This window comes from Acomys minous (assembly GCF_964271855.1).
Source record: "Acomys minous genome assembly, chromosome: 3".
NCBI classification, from domain to species: domain Eukaryota; kingdom Metazoa; phylum Chordata; class Mammalia; order Rodentia; family Muridae; genus Acomys; species Acomys minous.
In genome coordinates, this window is record NC_140485.1 from 45,210,508 (window position 1) to 45,232,379 (window position 21,872).

At 39.0% G+C, this 21,872-nt stretch overlaps 1 protein-coding gene across 1 annotated transcript in view; it reads left to right on the forward strand.

The window, feature by feature from the left end:
- The window catches only part of TRIM44 (tripartite motif containing 44), a 99,491-nt gene that overhangs the window by 18,774 nt on the left and 58,845 nt on the right, over positions 1-21,872 (forward strand). The window contains exon 3 of the mRNA XM_084774993.1: positions 18,522-18,761. Coding sequence (XP_084631119.1) covers positions 18,522-18,761 — 240 coding nt within the window. The remainder of the gene's footprint in view (positions 1-18,521; positions 18,762-21,872) is intronic.

The following is a 21,872-nucleotide window of genomic DNA, read 5'->3' on the forward strand; positions in this document are numbered from 1 at the left end:
ATGCGTATTACAGTGGCATTAGGTTCATTACAGCGCTCTGCAGACATCATCACTGTCCACGTCTAGTATGTTTTCATTGTCCCAGACTAAAACTCTGTCTCTATCAGACACAACTCCTCATTCTCCCTCTCTTTCCATATTTCTGATTGCTACAAACATCTGTGAAGTAGTTCTTTTCCCAGCTTAATTAATGTTATTTTAAGGACAGTAAGGCTTAAAGGAGTGATTTGCTCCAAATCTGATCTACTGTGGAGGTGAGAGTCAGAAGATTCCTTTCTTCAATTCACACTGCAAACCAAGCATCAGCTTTCAACTTCATGCTCTGTAATCATGTTTTCTAAGCTGCGGCGCCAATGAAGAAGAGCCATTGACAGTAATGGGCTTTTTAAAAGGTAACTGCAGCCATCAGTAATTTGCTTTTCATATGACACTGAAAAGACTGTTAGTGTATCTCCTTTCTTTTTGAACAGGTAAGGTTCTAATGGTTGTGAGCATGTAGACAAAAAAAATGTGTAACTTTAACAACTCGTACCTAGAATAGGAAGACTCTTGGTATAAGTATTTTTCTATTGATAAAGCTAAACCAATTAAATACTAAAAGTAGCTGGAAAACACTTTGAGAAGTTTCTTTGGTTTTTGTGGATAACAGGTATGCTGCAGGAAACCAACTATGTTTTCTGTCTCTGCCATACCTGTGTGTTTGTGATTAACAAAGCACTGAAAAGGGATTGATATTATAGGTAATGAGTTTCTTTTAGAAACTTGCCAGGAACAAGAAGAATCCACCAAAGGATGCCCTAATACAGCAGTTCTCAACCTGTGGATCGCTGTTCCTTTGGGGTGGGGTCTCATATTAGATATCCTACATATCAGCTATGCTCTCTAGTAAAGCACACTCTTAAAAGTGAACTCACGAGGCTGGAGAGATGGCTCAACACTTCCAGAGGACCTGAGTTTGATTCCTACCACCCGCAAGGTGACTCACAAACCACCGGTAACCCCAGTCCCTCCATGATTTAATTATAACAGTATCAAAATTACAGCTGTGGAAGAGCTATGGAAATAATTTAATGGTTAGGGTTTACCACAACATGAGGAACTGCATTTGAAGGGTTGTAGCATTAGGAAATTTGAGAGCCAGTGCCCTAAGCTGAAAGTGGGTTGTAACTGACTTGATCTTAGGTGTGAGTGCACACATTGCCCACCCTTTCGTCTTCACGCCCCTTTCAGTCTACTACACTGCTTGAGTGTACAGGGAGCTAGCTTAAGAAAGGATGAGTGAATGTAAGTGAGAGAGACTGCCAGATCGGTAAAGAGGGAGAAACCAGACCACTTTCAATATAAACTTTTAACAAATTCTCAGAAATCAATTGTTATCTTCCAGAAGTACCCTGAAGTTTTCTGTCTGTCCTGTTAACCTCCAGGGCCCTATCACCCTCTTTTTGGATTGACCTATTTAAGGACAAACTAGCTCAGGCTTTATGAGCTGTCATTTTGAAATATAAATACAGTGATTGAATCCCAGGGGACTGAGCACTGTCTCTGCCCACTTCCTCTAGACATTTAAAGCATTACAGAGTTTGATTAGTCCAGAGGGAAAGTCTACTACAGACTGAATCCACCCCAAACTTACTTTCTTACTTACGAACTTCCTTACTTACTTCCTTACCTACCTACTTATTGTGTATGGGGTTCTGCCTGTATGTATGTCTGTGAACTTGGTGCATGCTGTTTTCATGGAAGGACTGGGGTTACCGGTGGTTTGTGAGCCACCAGTGGGTGCTGGGAATCAAACTCAGGTCCTCTGGAAGAGCTGAACCATCTCTCCAGCCTCGTGAGTTCACTTTTAAGTGTGTGCTCTACTAAAGAACAGTGGAAGATGCCCCGATTAGCTGTTTTCTGTAATTATAAAACAGTGTATGCTTATAGATAAAAGGTACAGATTGTCAGAAAGGAAAGCTGAAATGAATTCCCCTCATTAGTTACAGCTATTGACAGTTTGGTATATAACCTCCTAGATATTTTTTGGACTTTTAATTTTTCTGTAAAAATTATGCTATGCCTATGTTTTTAGGTTACTTTTTCATTATGCAGAATATTGTAGACATTCTTCTGTGTTGACAAATAGAACATTGGTTACTCTTATTAATATGATTCAGGTCCTAGTTTGCTTTAAACAGCAAGTTCACAAAGCCTGATGTCATCTGGGAGGAAAGTCTCTATTAGGGAATGGACTTGATAAAACTGGCTTGTGAGCCTGTCTGTGAGGGATTGTCTTATTGCTGATTATCTGGAGGGCCCAGCCAACTTGTGGGTACCACCTGACATAGGCAGGTGGTCCTGTGTAAGAAGACTAGTTAAACATGAACCTCTGAGGAAGTAAGTCAGCAAGTAGCAGTCCTCCGTGCTCTCTGCTTCAAGTTCTGGCTTGAGCTCCTGCCCTGGCTTCCCTCATGTATGCGTGAGGACTAGCATGTGCAAATGTAAGCCCGTCACAGCAAGAGAAAGGGAAACTAGAACACTTCATTTTATTCAAAGCATGTCAGACACTTTCTTCTACATCAACTATTCTTAAATTTTATTGTTCATAAAAATAAACCAGAGGATTTATTAAAATACAGAGTTCTGGGTCTACTCTCAGAGTTAGATCCAGTTGATGTGGGCTGACAGAGGCTCAGACTGTGAGAACCACTGTGCTAAACCTTGGGCTGTTTTCCTTTTGCTTTTTTTTTTTTTTTTTTTTTTGGTTGGTTTTTGGTGGTGGTGGTGGTGGTGGTGGTGGTGGTGGTGGTGGTAGTGGTGTGTGTGTGTGTATGTGTTTTCTGTTTCTTTGTTCATCTGTTTTGTTTTTCCATTTTCAAATAGGAGGGCACATAAAAATAAGACTATTTTTTTCAAATTTGAAAATATAAAAATCTAGGCTTACGAAACAAATGAATTGATCAGAAGTAACAAAGAAATAGGGATGGAAAAGGAGATGGAAAGTCAGTACAGTCTGCAAAAGAGAGCGGGTCTGCATAATCGTCTTATTTCTATAGAGAAATAGCCACGTTAGGAAGAAGGAAAGGGCTTCAAGGAGTGTGAACAGAGGTGTTGAGTCAAAACAGGAGGTAATTAAAGACCATGCTGTGGTTCTGAGAATAGGCTGAGTTCTAAAACTAGAGAAACCATAAGAAACATCCATGCCACTAGCAGTGACCTTGAGAACAGAGCCACTGATGGGTAAGAACTTACACAGGACCAGAGAAGAAAGCCGTGTGTGTGTGTGTGTGTGTGTGTGTGTGTGTGTGTGTGTGTGTGTGTGTGTGTACACCTTGTTTTAAAGGTTACATGTCTTTAAAGGTGTCTAACATCTATGTTGTGCATAAAGATTGTTTTTGCTACTAGGAAGTTACTTTTTAAATAATAAACTATCCAGATGTGTTTGATATGATTCAGTTTGCAGAACTTTCTTTTCTAGCCAAACTTTTAGAAATATGCTACACAAAATAGGGTTTTTTTGTTTACTTTTTCTTTGCTTGTTTGATTGCATGTAGATTTTTTTTTTCATGTTTCTGCTCAGCTTGAAAGAAATAAGAGATGTTCATCTGAGGGACGCCTTGGGCCTGTTATCTCAGTACTTATGAATCTGAAGCAGGGCCATGTGAGGTCTTGTGGGTTACACAGTGAGGCTCTGTTTCAAATGCAGAATAAAACAAAACAAAAAGATAACGTCATGTAGGTGCACGCCTGTGGCAGGATGGAGTACCCTTGGGCATGAAAGAAAGTTGAAGCTGAGTTCTTTTATATTTACAGCTTTCTTGAGTTAACTGTTCATAGTTTGTCTGAGAAAGCACCGAGCATATCATACGAATCTCTGTCAAACTAAGCCTTTATGCCAATAGCAACAAGTTTTGTGTTGATTATTTTTCTTCCCTTCAAACTATGCTTTTCATTGTTTCCTTTAACTATTGTACATAAAGCAAACATTTAAAAGCAGTGTGGTTCTCTAATTCATAATAATCAATCAATTTACCTATCTTCATTTATTTATGTAGGGACAGGGTTTCTCTGTGTAGCCTTGGCTGTCCTGGACTCACTTTGTAGACCAGGCTGGCCTCAAATTCACAGAGATCCACCTGCCTCTGTTCCCTGAGTACTGGGATTACAGGTGTGGGTCACCATGCCTGGCTCTTTTTTTTATTTTTAAATTTTCTTTTTATGTGTGTTTTGCCTATTTACCACTTGTATACCTGGCACCCACAGAGACAAGAAGAGGGTCTCATGTCCCCTGGGGCTAGGTGGTTTTGATCAATCTGGTGGGGGCTGGGAATTGAATCCATATCCTCTGAAAAAGCAGCCAGTACCTTCAGCTATCTTTCCAGCCTTTATGTTAATTTTGTCAAGAAGTTCGTTTCAAAGATTAAAGCACCTGGAAACTTCTATCAAACTAGCTTATGTTCTTCTGTCTGAGTGAAGTGAAGCAAACGTGGCTTCTGGTCATACCAGTCCAGTCTACGGCATGGCCACTTCTTTCTTTTTTTCTTGTTACAAGCCTCTAAAGATAGTCTTACTAAAGAATGAAGACTCCCCTCCAAAAAAACCTGTCTAGCAACATGAAATTTGTTAGCTATATCTAAGGATGGCTTTCTTACATTTTGCAATTTCAGAACTTTGTGATCAACTTTTCATAATTGATATTATTGTCATAGAACACAACCTAGTCTGCCTTTCTGTGTCCTATAATGTCAGAAATATAGGGTTTGTGTTTAAAAATCATAATGGTTAATCAAAACCTAGTTTGAATTCTTCTTGTTAATACTCTGTTATTCATAAGAGCCAAGCCAGACTTCATCCTGTTGCTTGTCTTGCACCAAAACAGAAACATCACTGGGCAGTGTTTATTCCAACAGCTGAATTAAGACTTGAGATAGCACAGCTATTAAATACTTCATGTGAGTGTGCTCATTTGATTAAGGAGCTCTGTGAATTGGTGTCCTGTGTTTGTACCTTTTATTTTAAAAGCTATAAGTAGGAATCTTGAAAGGTATAAGTCATGTTTACTTTGTTTTGTAACCTCAACCCTTACTATCATGGTTCTTGACACACAGTAATTGTTATATAGCATCTGTTACAACACCCATGAAATAAATAATTTGTCCCATTTTGTGAATGAGATTGCAGACTTAAAGAAGTTAAGTAGCTTGCTAGTAAGTGATGGACCAGAACTTAATGTTTTGTTTTTTTTTTTAATGAGTCAGGTTCTCTTTATATAACCCTGGCTATGCTGGAACTCAACTATGTAGACCAGGGTGGCTTCGAACTCACAGAGCTCCTCTTGCCTCTGTCTTCCAAGTTCTGGGACTAATGGCATATACCACAACACCTGGCTAAGGACTTACCTTTTGGTTTGTTTTACTACATGTTCTTCACCCCCACTGTATTGAATCTGGAACAAGCAGATATAGGCTACAGATGCACGTAAACTGTTACCCTTTTCATTATGACCATTCTCAGATTATTTTTCCTAGCATCTTCTTTCCTCTTTCTTTATTGGAATCTTTCAGCCCAAATGATCACAGTCCCAGAGCACCTGAATTGGTAGGTGTCTTACGGAAGATGGCAAAGAAGCATAGCATCTAGAGCATCTGGCTCTGACAGACTGAGGCAAGAGCTTCAGCTGACTGACTTGATTCGTGGAGAACAGCAGTTGGGGAAACCACTCCTTTGCGAGGGCAGCTCTAGCTTCTGGCATAGGAACCACTCATAAACCGTTGTGGCCCCTTCCATCTTCTGTAGACACTCAGAGGGCACAAAGGGTAGAACAAGTCTCTTTTACTTCTTTCTTCCCTTGCCTTTATCAATGCCAAAGGAAACACCTTCCTTCTTGCTTTTCCCTCTATTGGAAAAGTAATATGAGTTCTTATAGACATTTTTAAAATACAGATAAGTACAAAGAATAAAGAAAAAACCCACTTATCCTTTCATTGCGCATAGTGGTTTATAAAGTTTGGGGGTTTTATTAATGCTGATTATTGAGTCTGGGCTATTTCACATAATTTCAGTGGTAGTTCTTAGATCTGCTTAGATCATTCCAAGGTACAAGTCAGGGACATTAAATGAAAGATGTTAAAATGTAGCTTTGCTTTGCCTTTCAGGTAGACACACTTCCTCTTGCTCCCCACCCCACCCCCGCCCAAACGCTCACCCCATTTGTGTGTATAGACATAAAAACACTATATATGAAGTTTTGTTTTCTGACCTTTACATCTAACAGCTTTTATAATTATTCATACATTTTTATTATTTAAATAAACTTTGATCTTTGAACCCTAGTTTCAGGTACTAGAATCATGTAAGCTAATTTGCCTTTACTGTCAAATAGCGATTTTCTTAAATTGTGCCCTTAGGTTTTTATGGCATGAATAGATTCTGTTTTGCTTTTGTTTTTGTTTTGTTTGTATTTTGGGAAGTACAACTGACAGTTGTAGTTTAAAATTACTCAGGAACAGCGAAAATAGAATGCAAAGTTGGGTTCCTTGTCACACAGCACCTACTTTATTGCATCAGTGTCCTTCCAGGTCGATGTGTCTTTTATGTGCTAACTGGAGAGTACTCATTTGCAAAGACCTCCTGCTCCAGTCCTCTCACCTCGCTGATGAGGAGACAGACCCAAGAAGTTAAGGAGAGACCGTGGAGGCTGACAGCTCTCAGGGCCCCAGCGTTGCAGTGTTCTTTAGTGTGTGAGTGTAGAGAAATTGCATCCCTGCGCATTTATGACTGGTTTGTGTAATGGAGACATTTGTAAATAGTCTCAGTCCCTCTGATAGCTAATCTTTACCCAACAGCTCTGTTGTTAGATAGTCAAATATATTTAAGAGAGATGAAAGCAGATGAACATAAAAATGTACATACTTCACAGCAGCATTAGTCATTTTGTCCAGAAAGTAGGAACAGCCCTCTTGTCCTCCACTGATGAATGGATAAATAAAGTGTGGTACATCACTATGAAGTATTTATCAAGGAAAAATGAAGTAGTAATATAGGCCATACCATCAAGTACCCTTGGAAATATCATATAAGGAAAAAAATCATTTTTTTCTCTCCTATTCATAGTTCTTAATTGAGAAACCCTTAACAGAAACAGATCCGCAGGAGAAAAAAAGGAATATAAATTTATTTGTATTTATAACCCAGTGAATAGTCTTGAATTGAGGTGTGAGTACCATTGAAATAGGCCAGTTCTAGGAGATGCCCCAAACAGAATGGTAAGCAAAGATGGAGAGGCTGTGCATGGTATACATGCATTGGTGATTAGAGGCATGTTTGTTTTCTAATAAGACAGGGAGACAGAGGTTTCCCTTTGTAAATTTCTGTCATGAAAGGATAAGTTTTCTTGTGTTAAATAATCACAGGTCAATGCTGACAAGGGTAAAGTGTGCTTGTCATTTCTCTGCTCAGGAGACTGAGGCAGGAAGATTGCTGTGAATTCCATATCAGCCTAGGCTACATAGTGAGATCTTGCCTACAAAATAAGATAACAGTAACAACAGAGTCTACTCAAAAATTTAAGGTAACTTATTGCACTCTCCAACTGTTATATATTGGAGTATCATATCCCTGACGTATGGGGATGTCTTATCTCTTAGATATATTTTTTAAAAGTTATTCACCAAAGGTCCAATATTGTATTCTACTTATATAAAAGATGAGTTTGGTCAAATAAAGAAATAGAAACCAGACTTGGTATTTTTTATGGCTGTGGGGAATGACAGTGGTGCCAATTTACAAGGGATGACAAACTGAGGGATATCAATAGGGCTGAGATGGATGATAGTGATAGTTCTATAATCCTGGGTATACGAACAACCTGAATATTTAAAAAACTGACTGTACACTTTTTTTTCAGACAGGGTCTCTGCACATATTCCTGGCTGTCTTTGAACTCACTATGTAGACTAGGCTGGCCTCGAAGAGATCCACATGCCTTTTCTTCCTGGGTGCAGGAATTAAAGGCGGGTGCCACTATTCCCAGCTCACTTCAATGAACAAATTATAAGACCTGTGGATTATATCTCAATAAAGTTCTTGGTGGAAGCAGAATACTACCCGAATTACTTTGTTACGTCCTTAACTTGAAGCGTTAGCCGTGAGTAGTATTTTTCTTCTCCCTCTTTAGACAGGGATTAGGGTCAGAAACGCCAACGTTCACCTCTGACTTGAGAAGCAGTGTGTATACTACAGTTATTCAGAGCTCAGGCTCTGTTCCCAAAAGTAGCTTTAGCATAGGTACTGCACAAGCGTGGGCAAATGCTGTGCTCAATTGATTTTTGGTTTTTCTCTGTAAAATGGGGGATAGATAATAGAATGTACTTTATAGAGTGTAAGAAAGACATATGAGATAAAGAACTTAGTATGACATCCTGTTAATGGTGGCTACTTCTAGCCTTCTTCTAGTCCTGAGAAACATCTTTAAAAGGGGGGCAAATGGATTTGGGGACAGCTACTTCCCTTCAGAATTGAGAAGACCCTTCCAATCCTTCCTGAGGAAAAAAAAAAGTCACCCATTTAGAAATAACTGGATTATTTATCAATTAGTACTTCTTAGACTTAATGGTACTTATAGATTGTAGGTTTTAAGGATCATTGATATCTCTTTGAGTGATAGTGATATGCAAATAAATCGAGTTAAACTCTCACAGTTGGGGTCTCTTGGTGGCAGGCTCTGGTCTAGCTGTAGCTCTCCCCTCATGCAAGTCAAGGCAGATATATCTGCCATGGATGTTTGCAGTTTTGTGTAAGTATTCGTGATAGAAACAAAAATCCACCACATGGCATCTGTTGTGCTGTTCTGGACTGAACTCTCTAGTCAGAAAAACTGCTTGGTGCCAAATGAAAAGAAAAAAGTTAGGTTTCATTTAAGGGTTACATGAGGTGGTGTGTATCTTCCACTTTAAAGTAAATGCCACTGAGATTCTTCATCTTTCCCCCTAGTCCCTCTTATTTTCCCTGCAGCTTTACTCTTTGACTGTACTCTCTCTTATTGGGGCCCCAAAGTCATATATATATATATATATATATATATATATATATATATATATATATATATATATATATATATAGACTATAAGCATTTTAAAAATAAGGTGGTAATGATTTTTGAGTCCCTGGGCAAGCTGGAGCATTGCTAGAAAACAAAGAGACTAAGCATTAAGTAGCTTAATAAAACCAGTTTATTGTGATACCCGCCTTGCTCCATTTGACACTGACCAGGGCCTTGACAGCCTACCCTGCTGAATGTTTCAGGGGCTGATTACACAGCTAATAGGAGGAGGGAGCTGAGCTGTTCTGACTCCTCCCTAGCAGCCGTGCTTCATGTTGTGAGCGTAGGATTGTACTTGACATTTAATTTAGGAGCCTGGGAACACAGATAAGAACTCTACTATGATAATAGTGATAAAACCAGCTAGACTTTTATTTAAGAGCCTTTTCCTGATGATACGTTAAACCTTTCAAGACATAAAATTATAGTGCACTCAATAAAAAGATGCTTTCTTTGATAACTTAAAACTAAATCTTCAAGCCTGGAGAGATGGCTCAGTGGTTAGGAGCACTGACTGCTCCTCCAAAGGACCCAGGTTTAATTCTCAGCACCTATATGGTACCTCACAACTCTCTGTACTTCTAGGATCTAACACCCTCACATACAGACAAGACATCAATAAAAGAATGCTTAAAAACAAACAAAAACTAAGTCTTCAAAGTGCAGCTCTCAATCTACTGTAGTCTATATGTAGATGCTTTTATGGCTATGTAGTTATAAAATTGAAAATAATACTTCTCTAATTGTCTGAGCATATAGATAAGGGAGCTAAAATAAACAGAAATTGAAGAGATAAAGTAGCTTATGAAAGGTCGCAGAGCTTACGATGCTGATGAATTTTTTGTGATTTTTTTTTGTTGATATCTGTAGGACATAGTTGATATTTTACCTATACAAGTACACTTGGAATATATACTAATGTAGAGTTTATTCAGACTTTCAGGGTAAAATACGTATCAAGCATAACATGCTTTTCTTTCCTCTTATGGTAAGAGTCAGAAGGACTGGCCCACATAGCACAGTACCTATTACCTATCTGCCACTTAATATATTTCAGTTTCATCTCTAGAGTAGGATTAATCATGCTGTGTCATAATTAATGCTCTGAAAATGGATATTTTTATTTTGTAGTACCAGAGAGTGAACTGGGGAGTTCGTATATGACAGGCTAGCACCATATCACAGAATTACAATCTTATGCCTTAAAATGGAGACTTTTGAGGAGATATAAAACAGTATAAGAACATTTGCTGCCACAGCCTTTGGGACCACAGCACTGTGGTTCTTGGCTCTTAGATGTACAGGTGTTGATAAAATTGCTTCCCTTGAAGAGAGACATGAACAGTGTCTGCCCTTCTAAGATCCAGTCACAAACCAAGTTATGATTCTAGTGAGGTTCGCCCAGGGGAACCAATTAGTGTATTAGACTTAATAAACTAGGGGTTTATTTAGGGCTTATGGACCAGGAGCACAGGTTACTTTATAGTAGCACCGCAGAAGGATTGGAGCTTCCTCATTACTGCGTAGATGGAACCTCTTCTCCACATCTTTCCCCATCTGTGTACTCTAACCCTTCCAGACACCCAAAGCCTATATGTGCTTCTGACAGAATTCCATAAACTGGTTGGGAGGGTTGGGTGGATACTCAGGCATGGGTTGCATGATCCTTCCCAGCCTCTCCTTTCAAGAGGGGGCAACACAAGACAGCAGCCCCACCTGCGGTGGTCTTTGGTGAGCAGGACCAGCTGGACTCCTGAAGATAGCAGTAGTTTGGCCTTGAAACTGTCTTATAAAACACAGGGTGCAAATAAGGTTTTATCTGCAGAGAAATGGAAATAGGGTAAGAGTCACCTGCAAGATTGAAGAGGCTACTGTGTCCATAGACTCTGGAAAGGTGCCAAAGAGCAGAATGTGGGCCTGTCCTTCCTATCTATACACTCTGCTTTGCCACCGCTGTAACCTAGACTATCTGGGACATCTATGATGAAGCAGAGTGATGTCTTGTCAAACTAGAGAAAGTGGCCACTGCCTTTTAACAGTGTGGGGCTCCTGAGGCAAAGAGATTCTGTGCTTTAATCTCTACCTCTAAGAATGTTTGTCCTGTGTGCTCTCAGGGAATTAGAACCTCAGCTCCCAACTGTGGAGTCTCTCTTTAAGGAATGCATTATGAGAGCTCCGTGAGTATCATACAGAAGCTTACAGTAACTGCTGCGATTCTGTTGACTCTCAACCGCAGATTGGTTACTCATTGGCCTGTGTGCCTGGAGTAACACATAACTCTTTCCATGTGTTATTTTATGTTAAATTTATTTTTTTTTAATATCCAGGAGAACACTGTTATCCTGCTTTACAAATAAACTTTTATTTGCCTGAGATTCAAAAAGTGGCTAGTAAAGCTGGTCCTCAAAACCTTTTTTCTGGTACGCCATGCTACCTGGGCTCTGCCATTGTGAACCCCTGCAGGAACAAAGACTTGGGAAAGGAAATTCCCATATCCAGTATCCGTCTGAATGTTCCTGGTAGTATGCAGTTATTTTAGGGTTAGTTTCCCTAATCCACATGTGATTGGCTTTGAGGGGAAGGACAACTAGAATAGAAGTTGAGGGATGCGCCCTTCCCTGTCCCCCATAGATAATGCTTTCCATAGGGTTTTTCATACATCCTTAGACTGGGTTACCCAACGTATTCCTGCCCCCTATTTCCCCAACCTCACCCCGTCTAAACCTTTAATTTCTAGCATTTCTCCATCATATATGTGCGCTTCTCTCTGCTCACCCATTCAGATCTCTTCACACCCTCCTTCATGGTATCTTTTTAAGTTTCCTGAGATCCATAGATAATTCTTAAGTTATACACACAAATCTAAAAATTCAAGCTAGGATCTGCATGTGAGAGAAAACATGTGGATTTTGTCTTTCTGGACCTGGGTTAAGAGGTAAGGTCTTTTTAGTCTTCAGCAGATAGAACAGGCCTTCTTTCTATGTGCAAATATAACAAGCTCAAAAATATTATAAATTCTGTGTGGTTGCTGCCACAATCTGTTAGTGTCACTTTCTATTCCCACTTCATTACCAGTAGCTGTCTTTCTAATTTGTGCTGGGTTCAGGCAGAGAGAAAACAGGAAAACAACATAGACTAGAAGCACTTTTCTTAGTTTTTATAGGTCCTACATGTCCCTGGAGAATACTTTTATATTCCCATGTTGCAGGGCATCCAGACTCTCTTTGTTTGTTCACTCAGAAGTGCTCAGAAGTTTGTGTTTCTGTTCTCTGTACTACTCTGGGATTAGACAAAGAGAGAAGCAGCTTATGAGCAAGTAGTAATGTCAAGTCAGTGTGAGCACAGCATCCCCAGTGAACTGTTTTGTGTTGCATCCATTTCAGTGCATGTCATGGGTTACACATCAAGTTGTCAAGATAATAAAGTCACAGCAGCTGACAACAGGACAAGCAGTCCCAGGAGGAGAAGGTGCTTGGCAGCAGTGCTGCCTTCATAGTGGTTCGATGTTCATGTCTCTCAATAAGGACTGCTCATCCTTTGACAGTGACCGTGTCTCTCTTAGGTGCCTGGGGTGCACATTTGCTGTTCACATCTCAATTTGATCAGCAGATTCAATTCATATGCTTATCAGGTCCTTTCAAGTACCCAAAACTCTAAGACACGTTGGCCTCTGATATATACGTGCAGGGCATGCATGATTATGGTAAGGAAGGAGAACTGTAGGGCAAAGAGAGGACAAAGCATAATGCCATATGTTGGGAGCTCTAAAATGTACAGCTCGAAAAGCAAAATTCACACTTTAGGGAAGACATACTAGAGGAAGGATGGAGTATTTTGATTGGAATTTCGGATTGTGGTCTGAGAGAATGTGATTTGGAACGGTAGAAGTATAAGCCAGATCAAAAACTATCAAAGCTAAGGTTTTATTTCCAAAGTAGTGAGATTGAGGCATACATGTTGTCAGTATGGTTGAAAGGATCAAAGGTGACATTTGAAGTCAGAGTTGGAAAGCTAAGAATTCAGGGCCAAGGAAAGATGCGAAGGGAACAAAAACTGTCCAAGACATAATTGAAAGTAGTAGTAAGATTCTAACCATAGGCTCAAATCAAACCCCTTGTGACTTAGAATTTTGTTTCAGAAAGATGGTGGTGGGAGGGAATGAGACTTGGTTAAAGGGAGAGAATGGGCAGGGAAGACTGAAATGAAGAGGAAAAGTGTGGATGTTTAATGAAGAGCAGTGGGAGGGGAATGCTAAGGAAAGGAGGAGATTTTCATAGATGGAAGAAACCTGTAAAAGGTCAGAGGTAGTGTGGCTTTATTCAGAACCAGTTGCCTACTGCTATATGTAAGACACAGAGATTAGGAAGGAGAAAGGTAAGATAAAAAACTGACTCGAAATTGTATGCCTTCCTAAATGCCTTACTTTGAATGGGAGGTGGGAAGACATATTAGTGTTTGATGGGAAAATAAAATAACACAATTAGAAGGCAGATTATGTATGTACTCAAACTATGCAAATTTGAACTGTAGTTTTCCTCATACTTGGAGAAGGGTTAGATTTCTTTCCTCACCTCAGTTTCTTCATCTATAAACTAAAATAATGTTACCCCACAGTACTACTGTGATGGCTGACTAAAGAAATCCACACACAGTGCTTCTCGTAGTCCTTGACACAGAAGATACTGGGGGAAAACAATCACAAAATGTAGTGATAGTAAGGAGGAATGGGTGGTGATTCAGCTTGAAGTGTGATGGCTTAGGTAATAAGAAAGTGTCCAGATGAGGAAGTTCATTGAGATGGGTTGCCTGGAGGGAAAATCCAGGTGTAAAGGACCTTCTCCAAGGGTCTGATAATTGCATTCCAAAGGTGGAGTGAAATTGCTAAAGCAGAGACTGACTAGTGCTTCTAATTGCTTCCAGCAATGTTCAGAGACACTTTTGGTTGTTACACCTGAGGCAGGAAGGGTGCTGTTGGCCATCATACAACACCTTAGCATTTTCCCACAGCAAGGCACTACTAGCTTCAAGTGTCAGTGGTGCAGGGTTGAAACCTCAATCATAGTCACCCATAAAGAATGTAGGGAATTGCCAAGATGAAGTTGGTAACGAGGGGGCTAGAGAGGGTTAGCAACCGTGAAAGAAAGAATTCAGATTAAGAGCATTGAAAATTCTTCAGGTTTTATTAATTTATTCATGGGAAAATTCTTTAACTTGTTAGTGGGATGGATTATCTGAATTGAGTTTCAAGTGATGAACTAACAGCATAAATTTTATATTCATGTACTGTATAATCTTGGTAGATGTTGATGCACTTGGTTTGCTAACAGATTGTTGAGGGTTTAATTCTCTCTCATCCTGTTCTGTTTTTAGACAGAGTCTCATGTATGATGTCATGTAGTCCAGGATAGTAACAAACTCACTATGTAGCTGATGATGACTGTGAACTCCTAATCCCCTCACTGCAGTTCCCTGATTCCTGGAGTTACATGTGTGTACCACCACATCTAGCTTCTAACTTTTTGAAAGCCACATTTTGTCTTTTAAAATCTTTTTTTAAAAAAGTAAATACTATGCATTATTATAGAAAATTTGGATTGAAAGGGTAAGAGTATAGGTTAGTGGTGGAGTAAATGAAAAACACTTAATGGCTTTGTGCTCAATTTCCAGCACTTTATCATCTTTTATAGCAGATACAACATGATTGCTAAGTAACATTTATTGAATACAGTTTTTAAAGAACTAGATATCTTGTAGAGCTTTGTTAACATAACAGGGATCATAAAGGAAAGGGAAGAACAGATCCATGGCTGCTTTCTCTTGGAGAAAATGCAAGGAAAATGGGAATGCTGGTTTAAAGAAAATTGAGGTGTTTCTTTGTTTGTACTTCTGGAGATCAAAGCCAAGGACACTGAATATTGGAGACAAGCACTTCACTACTGGACTGTATCCCAACAGGAAGACTTGAAACATCACGAAATGGCTTCTTGAACATTTGCAAAACCCAGTGTAAAACTCAAGAAAGTCAGGTTTCTAACTAGGTCATGATAATGGCTTTACTTAGAATGTTGGTGATGGGTTGTAGTTCCAAGTTCACAACTCCTACTTTTCTAAGCTGTTTGATAATTTTCCTACCCTGAGAAATGCACTGTTGTTTTATTTATAAACTGGCTTTTTCAGTCATATATGAGACATGGACTTGTGAGATCTTGTCATTGAAAGAGGCCTGCTTTTCTGGAGCAGATTTTTATTAAGCCATAGTGCTTTCTAGCGATCATTCTTCTCGTCCTTTTTAAGATACCCCTAATTAGTAAAAGGGAACAAGATCTTGCTTTTCTATAGTTCAGCTAGCAAGGACTTAATAGCTTCCAGTACATGTCAGATACTTTGAATGTATATTGTTTTTAAGTACACGCTTCTTACTGCAAGGTTTTATGTGTTCAATTATGTATGTATAAAGTGCCAGTCTACATACCTCTTGAGTCTTGTCTAGCCAGGAAAATTTAAATACACGAATGTGTTATGGGATACAGTTTAACTCTTTAAGATAAATTCTTTATCCTGTTGGGGGAACATAAGAAAACTGTCCTATTAAGTATTGAGATAACTCAGGTAAAAATGAACTCTAATGCTGGGTGTGCTGGCACATGCCTTTAGTCCCAGCACCCAGGGGGTAGAAGCAAGCAGCTTTCTTTGAGTTCCACTACAGCCAGGGCCACATAGGGAAACCCTGTCTCAAATAAAGAGGTTATCTAGAAGGACCTGAGCAGTCAGAAAGTGATCGTTAGAGGCAGGATGTTAGAGCAGCAAACATGGTACTGGGTCAAACTTGACATTCTGACTATTCTTCCCCCAGCAGTCCTGTTCTTCACCTACAAAATAGGGTTGTCTGTAGATACTCACTACTGTGTTCTAACCATACACAAATTAACCACCGATGTTTCCAAATTAGAGACAATGCCATGACTAAGTAATAGCATTGTACCCTAATTCAGCTCTAACCAGATCTAAGATTGTACTCATAAAGTAAGCGCTACGGGTTTTAGCAAATTGGGAACCCTTTGAGTAAAAAGAAGCTCCTTTTACAGTTTCATTTGTGTTAAGGACCAAGTCCCTCAGGTGACATTTTCCTGGAGACAGTCAGTTCCCCAATAAGTATACACTTCAAAGAGGAGGGTGCATAGTTTTCTCTTAATTGACTAACTAGTTCCACCTTGGTTTAATTAGCCTCTGAGATTCTGAACTAAGATTTTGTTTGGAGTAAGGCTTGATAGTTTAGTAGATGGTATCTAAAAAGAAGCTTCCAGATTCCAATTTCATCATTCTGTATTTCTACCTTCTCTGAGTTTGTAGAATTTTCCCTTTTTATAGATAGCACATATAGTATGAGTCTATCACTGACATTTCTGGAGAACTTTAGGACAGGCTGAAAAAGTACCAAGAAACCCAGTCAGAAATGATATCTGAGACTTCCAGGTAATAGGAACCAGCTAAAGGGCTTATTGCTTTCTGAGATCTGTGGAGTTTGGAAGGAAGTTTAGAAAGAAGGAGTTCTTGTCCTAAACACTCACCCTTCTACATGCCCTGTCTCAGGGAGGCTACGCTTTAGGCTCTGGAGTGAGGTGAGTGTCATGACTCAGAAGTTACTGAGTAGAGCTTTGAACTAGGCTGAAGAACATCCATCGGTTAGCATAGGTGCAAGTAGGAGGGTGGTAGAGAGGCCTGACAGGTTATTCTCCTCTCCACTCTTCCTTTTTACTTCCTCTATGTCAGATGAAGTGTCTTGTTGAAAAACTATGTAAAGTATTAGGAAATGAGGAATTTAATTATTAAAGCTTAGGATTGATTTGCCTTTTCTCTGATCTAGTTTTCCTGATTGCGGTGCTAGCTTCCTAACTTTGAACCATATGTATATATGAGGTCTAGTTAAATACGTTGCAGTCAGTTTTCCAAACAAAACCACCTCCTAGGCCCTGTTTATCTCAGGTCCACACAATATGGATAGGTGTTTAAAAACACCTGTGAAACTGAGGCTGTAGTTTAGTAGTAGAGCATTTGCCCTGCATGTATTAGGCTCTTGGTTTAATCTCCAGAACTGCAAAAATCAACAAAGCAAAACAAGAAAATACAGTTTTAAAATAAAATACTTGCAATGTGTAGTTACTGTCAAAATTTGGAGTGTTTAAAAGTTCTTATTTTCTTAGGTTTTTATTTTGCTTGCCTTTCTTATGTCTTAGCCAAATACAACTTTAATGCAGAGGTGTGTGTGCACATGTCCCCATGTATAAGTGTTTGCATGTTTGGTTTATAGTTGTAGTAAAATAAGACGATAACATTTTTGCTTATATGTTGAAAAATATAAAAGTTCAATATATCCAATATTGATAAGGTTGGAGAAGAAATGCTTTTCTTCCAGACATTGTTATATAATTGCTACCTCCTTTGCAGAGAGCAGTTTGGCAGCATCACTCAGTAGTTTTAGAGTCTATATTAAATGACTTCGTGACTTAAAAGATCTCTAAAGACACTCATGTAAATATTAAGAGTAAGTTCTCAGATATTCATCGCTGTGTTGTCTAAAATTAAGAATTGTACATTTGTCTTATGAGAGAAATAAATGGGATATATCTTTATATTATACAAGTGATAAAAAGTAAAAAAAAAAAAAAAAAAAGAAGACGCTCTCTATAGTCACTAGCATTTTAAGTGGAAAAGTGAGACATAGAACCATGTGTTCATTGTAATCTAGTTATAGAGACATTACCCAGTTATATGTTTATGTGCGTAACCTTATAGAAAAAGTAGAGCACCTACTGAACTGATGGTTTGTTTTGTATGGGTTTTGTTGTCCTGTTTTGACTTTTCAAGACAGTCATTATACTGATCAACATGGTCTCAAACCCCCTTGATGCTCCTAGCTCTGCCTCCTGGGTGCTGAGTTTATAGGTATATACCACTATTTCTGATTCAAATTTTCTCTTTCTCCTCTTATTTTCTTTGTTGGTTGGTTTTTGAGACAGAGTTCTCTATAAAGACCAGCTATGCTGAAACTCACTAATAATTTGTGCTGTCTTTGAGGCATACCTCTGCCTCAGCCTCTGACATGCTGGGATTACAGGCCTGGAACACCATATCTGGCTAGAAATTGTACTTTTTAATTTATGTATTCATCTATTATAATTTTAAGCAGTTATATAATGCTGGTATGTAAATCAATAAAACCCAACGATGGGGCAGGAATTAGTTCCTCAACAGTAAAAATGGTTACCAGGAAGTTACTCAAAGGTGTTGGAGAAATATTGTTGAGTGCATACTTCTAAGACTTCAAAATGAGATAGCTCCCATAGTTTGTATTTTGAACAGGGCTGCCTAACACTATCCAAAAGTCTGCCTTTCATTTCTGTTATGTTCAGTCTACATTTCTCACCTGTTTGTCCTACAGGTAACTCGAGACCAGATGAAGTTGTTTATACAACAAGAATTTAAGAAAGTTCAGAAAGTGATTGCTGATGAGGAGCAGAAGGCCCTTCATTTAGTGGACATCCAAGAGGCGATGGCCACAGCTCATGTGACTGAGATACTGGCGGACATCCAGTCTCACATGGATAGGTTGATGACTCAGATGGCCCAGGCCAAGGAACAACTTGATACCTCCAATGAATCAGCTGAGCCAAAGGCAGAGGTAAGTGAAAATGCTGGTGCTTTGTAGCAGGAGAATTATGAGGAATGTGACTGCCATATTGTTAGCTATGAAAATGCTTGTTTGTGGGTAGGGCTGGAGAGATGGCTCAGAGGTTAAGAGCACTGCTTGCTCTCCAAAGGTCCTGAGTTCAAGTCCAGTGACCACATGGTGGCTCACAACCATCTATAATGAGATCTGGTGCTCTGCAGGCAAAACATTGTATATTTAATATATAAGTAAATCTTAAAAAAGAAAAAAAGAAAGAAAGAAAGAAAATGCCTGCTTGTGATCTCTAAACATAATGAACTGAAGAACTTGGAGAGGATTTCAATTAATGTGGAAACTGTAGTGGAGGTATTGTCTACTACAGTCTATGCCTGGCTTTTTCAGCCTAGCAAAATATTGTCCAACATAACTTAAAGGAATGAAGTCAATGGAGCAGATACTAATCACAGTTAAGGAACCAGAAATCTAAACCAGAGAAGGCAAGTGACAGATACATCCCATCTCAGACTGTGAAATGAACATAAAAATGAGAGTCATTTTAGAGATGAGAACAGGGATGAATTAGAATGAGTCATGTAGTAAAGCCTAAAACAGTCCAGAGTGAAGAATTGTGGATTTAATTTCGTGACTAGCAGAAGGGTGCTTCCTATAGTGTGTTTTACAGATTCATCTGTATAAATTAAGGACATATTTGTTGTATTAAGAGCAGCACATGGGGCTGTGCATTGTGGCACAGCTACTCGGTAGACAGAGAAGGGAGGATCAATTTGGCCTATATAGTGAGACCCTATTTCAAAAAGAAAACCAAAATACCTAAAAAAGCAACAACAAAACCAAGTAGCTTATTGTGAAAAGAAAAGAGAATTATAACATGAACAAAATACACAATGTAAATATGAATTGATATTACTTAACTATATGTATTGCTGTTTCCTAACAGAATAAAGTATTTTAGGATATTTCAAACAACATATTTGGACATTTCTAGTTATGTGTGTGTGTGTGTGTGTGTGTGTGTGTGTGTGTGTGTGTGTGTGTGTGTGTGTATATGGTGGTAACTGGTTTAATTTCAGCACCTAGGAGTCAGAGGCTGGCAGAGCTCTGTGGGTTTGAAGTAAGCTTTGGTCTACACAGGTAATTCTAGGCCAGCCAGGTATGCATAGATCCTGTCTAAAAATAGGGGGAAGAAGATCTGGAGAGATGGCTCAGCAGTTAAGATCACTTATTGCTTTTGCTGTGGGCCCAGGTTTGGTCTACATTGTGTCTGTCACTCAAGTTCCAGGAGATTCTTAGCTTCATCTGACCTCTGTAAGCTCCTGCTTACACATGTTGCACAGACATACACCAGGTACACACACAGAAAGAAGGGAGGGAAAGAGAGAGGGAGGGAGGGAGGAAGGAAAGAAGGAAGGAAAGTGGTAGAGAAGTAGGAAGGTAGACAGGCTGGCCAAAACAATCATTTTTTAAAAACACAAAACATCTGTTTCAGAGAGGCGCTAGTGTTCCATATGTCTTCATAAAGGTAAGTGAAACTTCTGGTTAAATATATACCAGGTAGGTTGAGGTAGTTTGTCCTATGAGAAAATGTGAGACTGACGTGTGGGCTTCCCAGAACTACTGCAGAATTAGTGAGTTCAGCCTTAACTGGCAGTTTTGCCCAGGCCACAGAATATACTAGCCAGTGAGGGAGTTAAGGTATCACACCAAACTCAAGTCTTGTTCAAGTCAGTCTGACAGGTATGAAAGACACCATTCTACACATCCAAGACTCTTGATTAGTTTTCATTAATGTGTGAAAAGCATAGATGTTTTTCTTTTCATTTCATCCTTCCTAGTACTTGGAAAGTGTGTGCCTAAATAAGTTTTTAGATACACAAGAGAATACTTTATAGTCATCGTCTTATTTAAGGTCTTTGTCTGTCAGCCCCATTTATAGATGTTCTATTGAGATGCAGAGAACTACAGAAACAGTAACCTAGTGTCACCTAGGTAGTAGAAAATGGGACCAGGATTTAGAATTAAGTTTGTCATATTTTACTGGCTGCTTTCACTCTGCTATGTGCTATATACTAAGTATCCTGGTGTATCTATGGGAGAAATCAGGAGAATTCACAGTTCTTGCACACCTAAGGCCTTTTAAGGTAAGGTAGTCATTTTGACTCAAAGCTGTCTCAGATTCCCCTCAAACTGGGCCCTCATATTAAGTTATACTTTCAAAAAACACTTTGGTTTGTACATAGTACCCTCTCTTTGAAACATATGAATTTAGTCTCTTCATAACATTAACTCTTCATTAAATACTTTAACTTACAAATTTACTCTTAGGATGAAAGAGCTGACAAAGCTTAAAGACTAGACTTTGGACACAATGAAACTAAGAATAAAAAGAACCATTCTGCTAGGTAGAACATTTTCAAAGAGTTTTTGTCTTTAATAGCATCTCATTCCAATTAATTTGGCAATTTATTAGTTAAGCAAATATGCAGTTCCTCTCACTCCACAAAGGAATCCTTTTGTTTTCTTTGTATAAGACAGAATTAGAAAAAAAATCACTTGTATTTTGATTTAGTCAAAAGGTTTCCTTTTCAACATTTTTATGAGTATGCTCAAGCATATAGGAAAATTGGGAGCTTTTTAAAAAAATTACACTTAAGTTCAAATTCATTGACATTTTCATATTTGCCTATCTATATTTCTAGTCATCTTTGCAACCTCTCACTTTTCAGTCCATTTTACTTTTAATGATAAAAAGAGAATGGAGGGTCTGGGGATGTTACTTAGTTGGTAAAGCATTTGCCTAACATTCTTGTCGTCCTGGGTTTGATCCTATTACTATATAAAACCGATGTTTTGGGGCACAGACCAGCATTCAGGAGGTGGAGACGGGATCGGAAGCTCAAGTTTATCCTTGGCTGCATAAGAAGTTTGAGCCCAACCTGGGATACATGAGAGCCTATCTAACAGAAGAAAAAGAAAAGGAACAGAGCTGGTTCTGCACAGGAATCATGAGCATGTTCCACTTTCCTCTTTCCTCCAATCCCTGGATGGATGTCACTTAACAGATTCAGTACTGCCTGGGAACTTTGGGCTTAAAGATCTACAAGG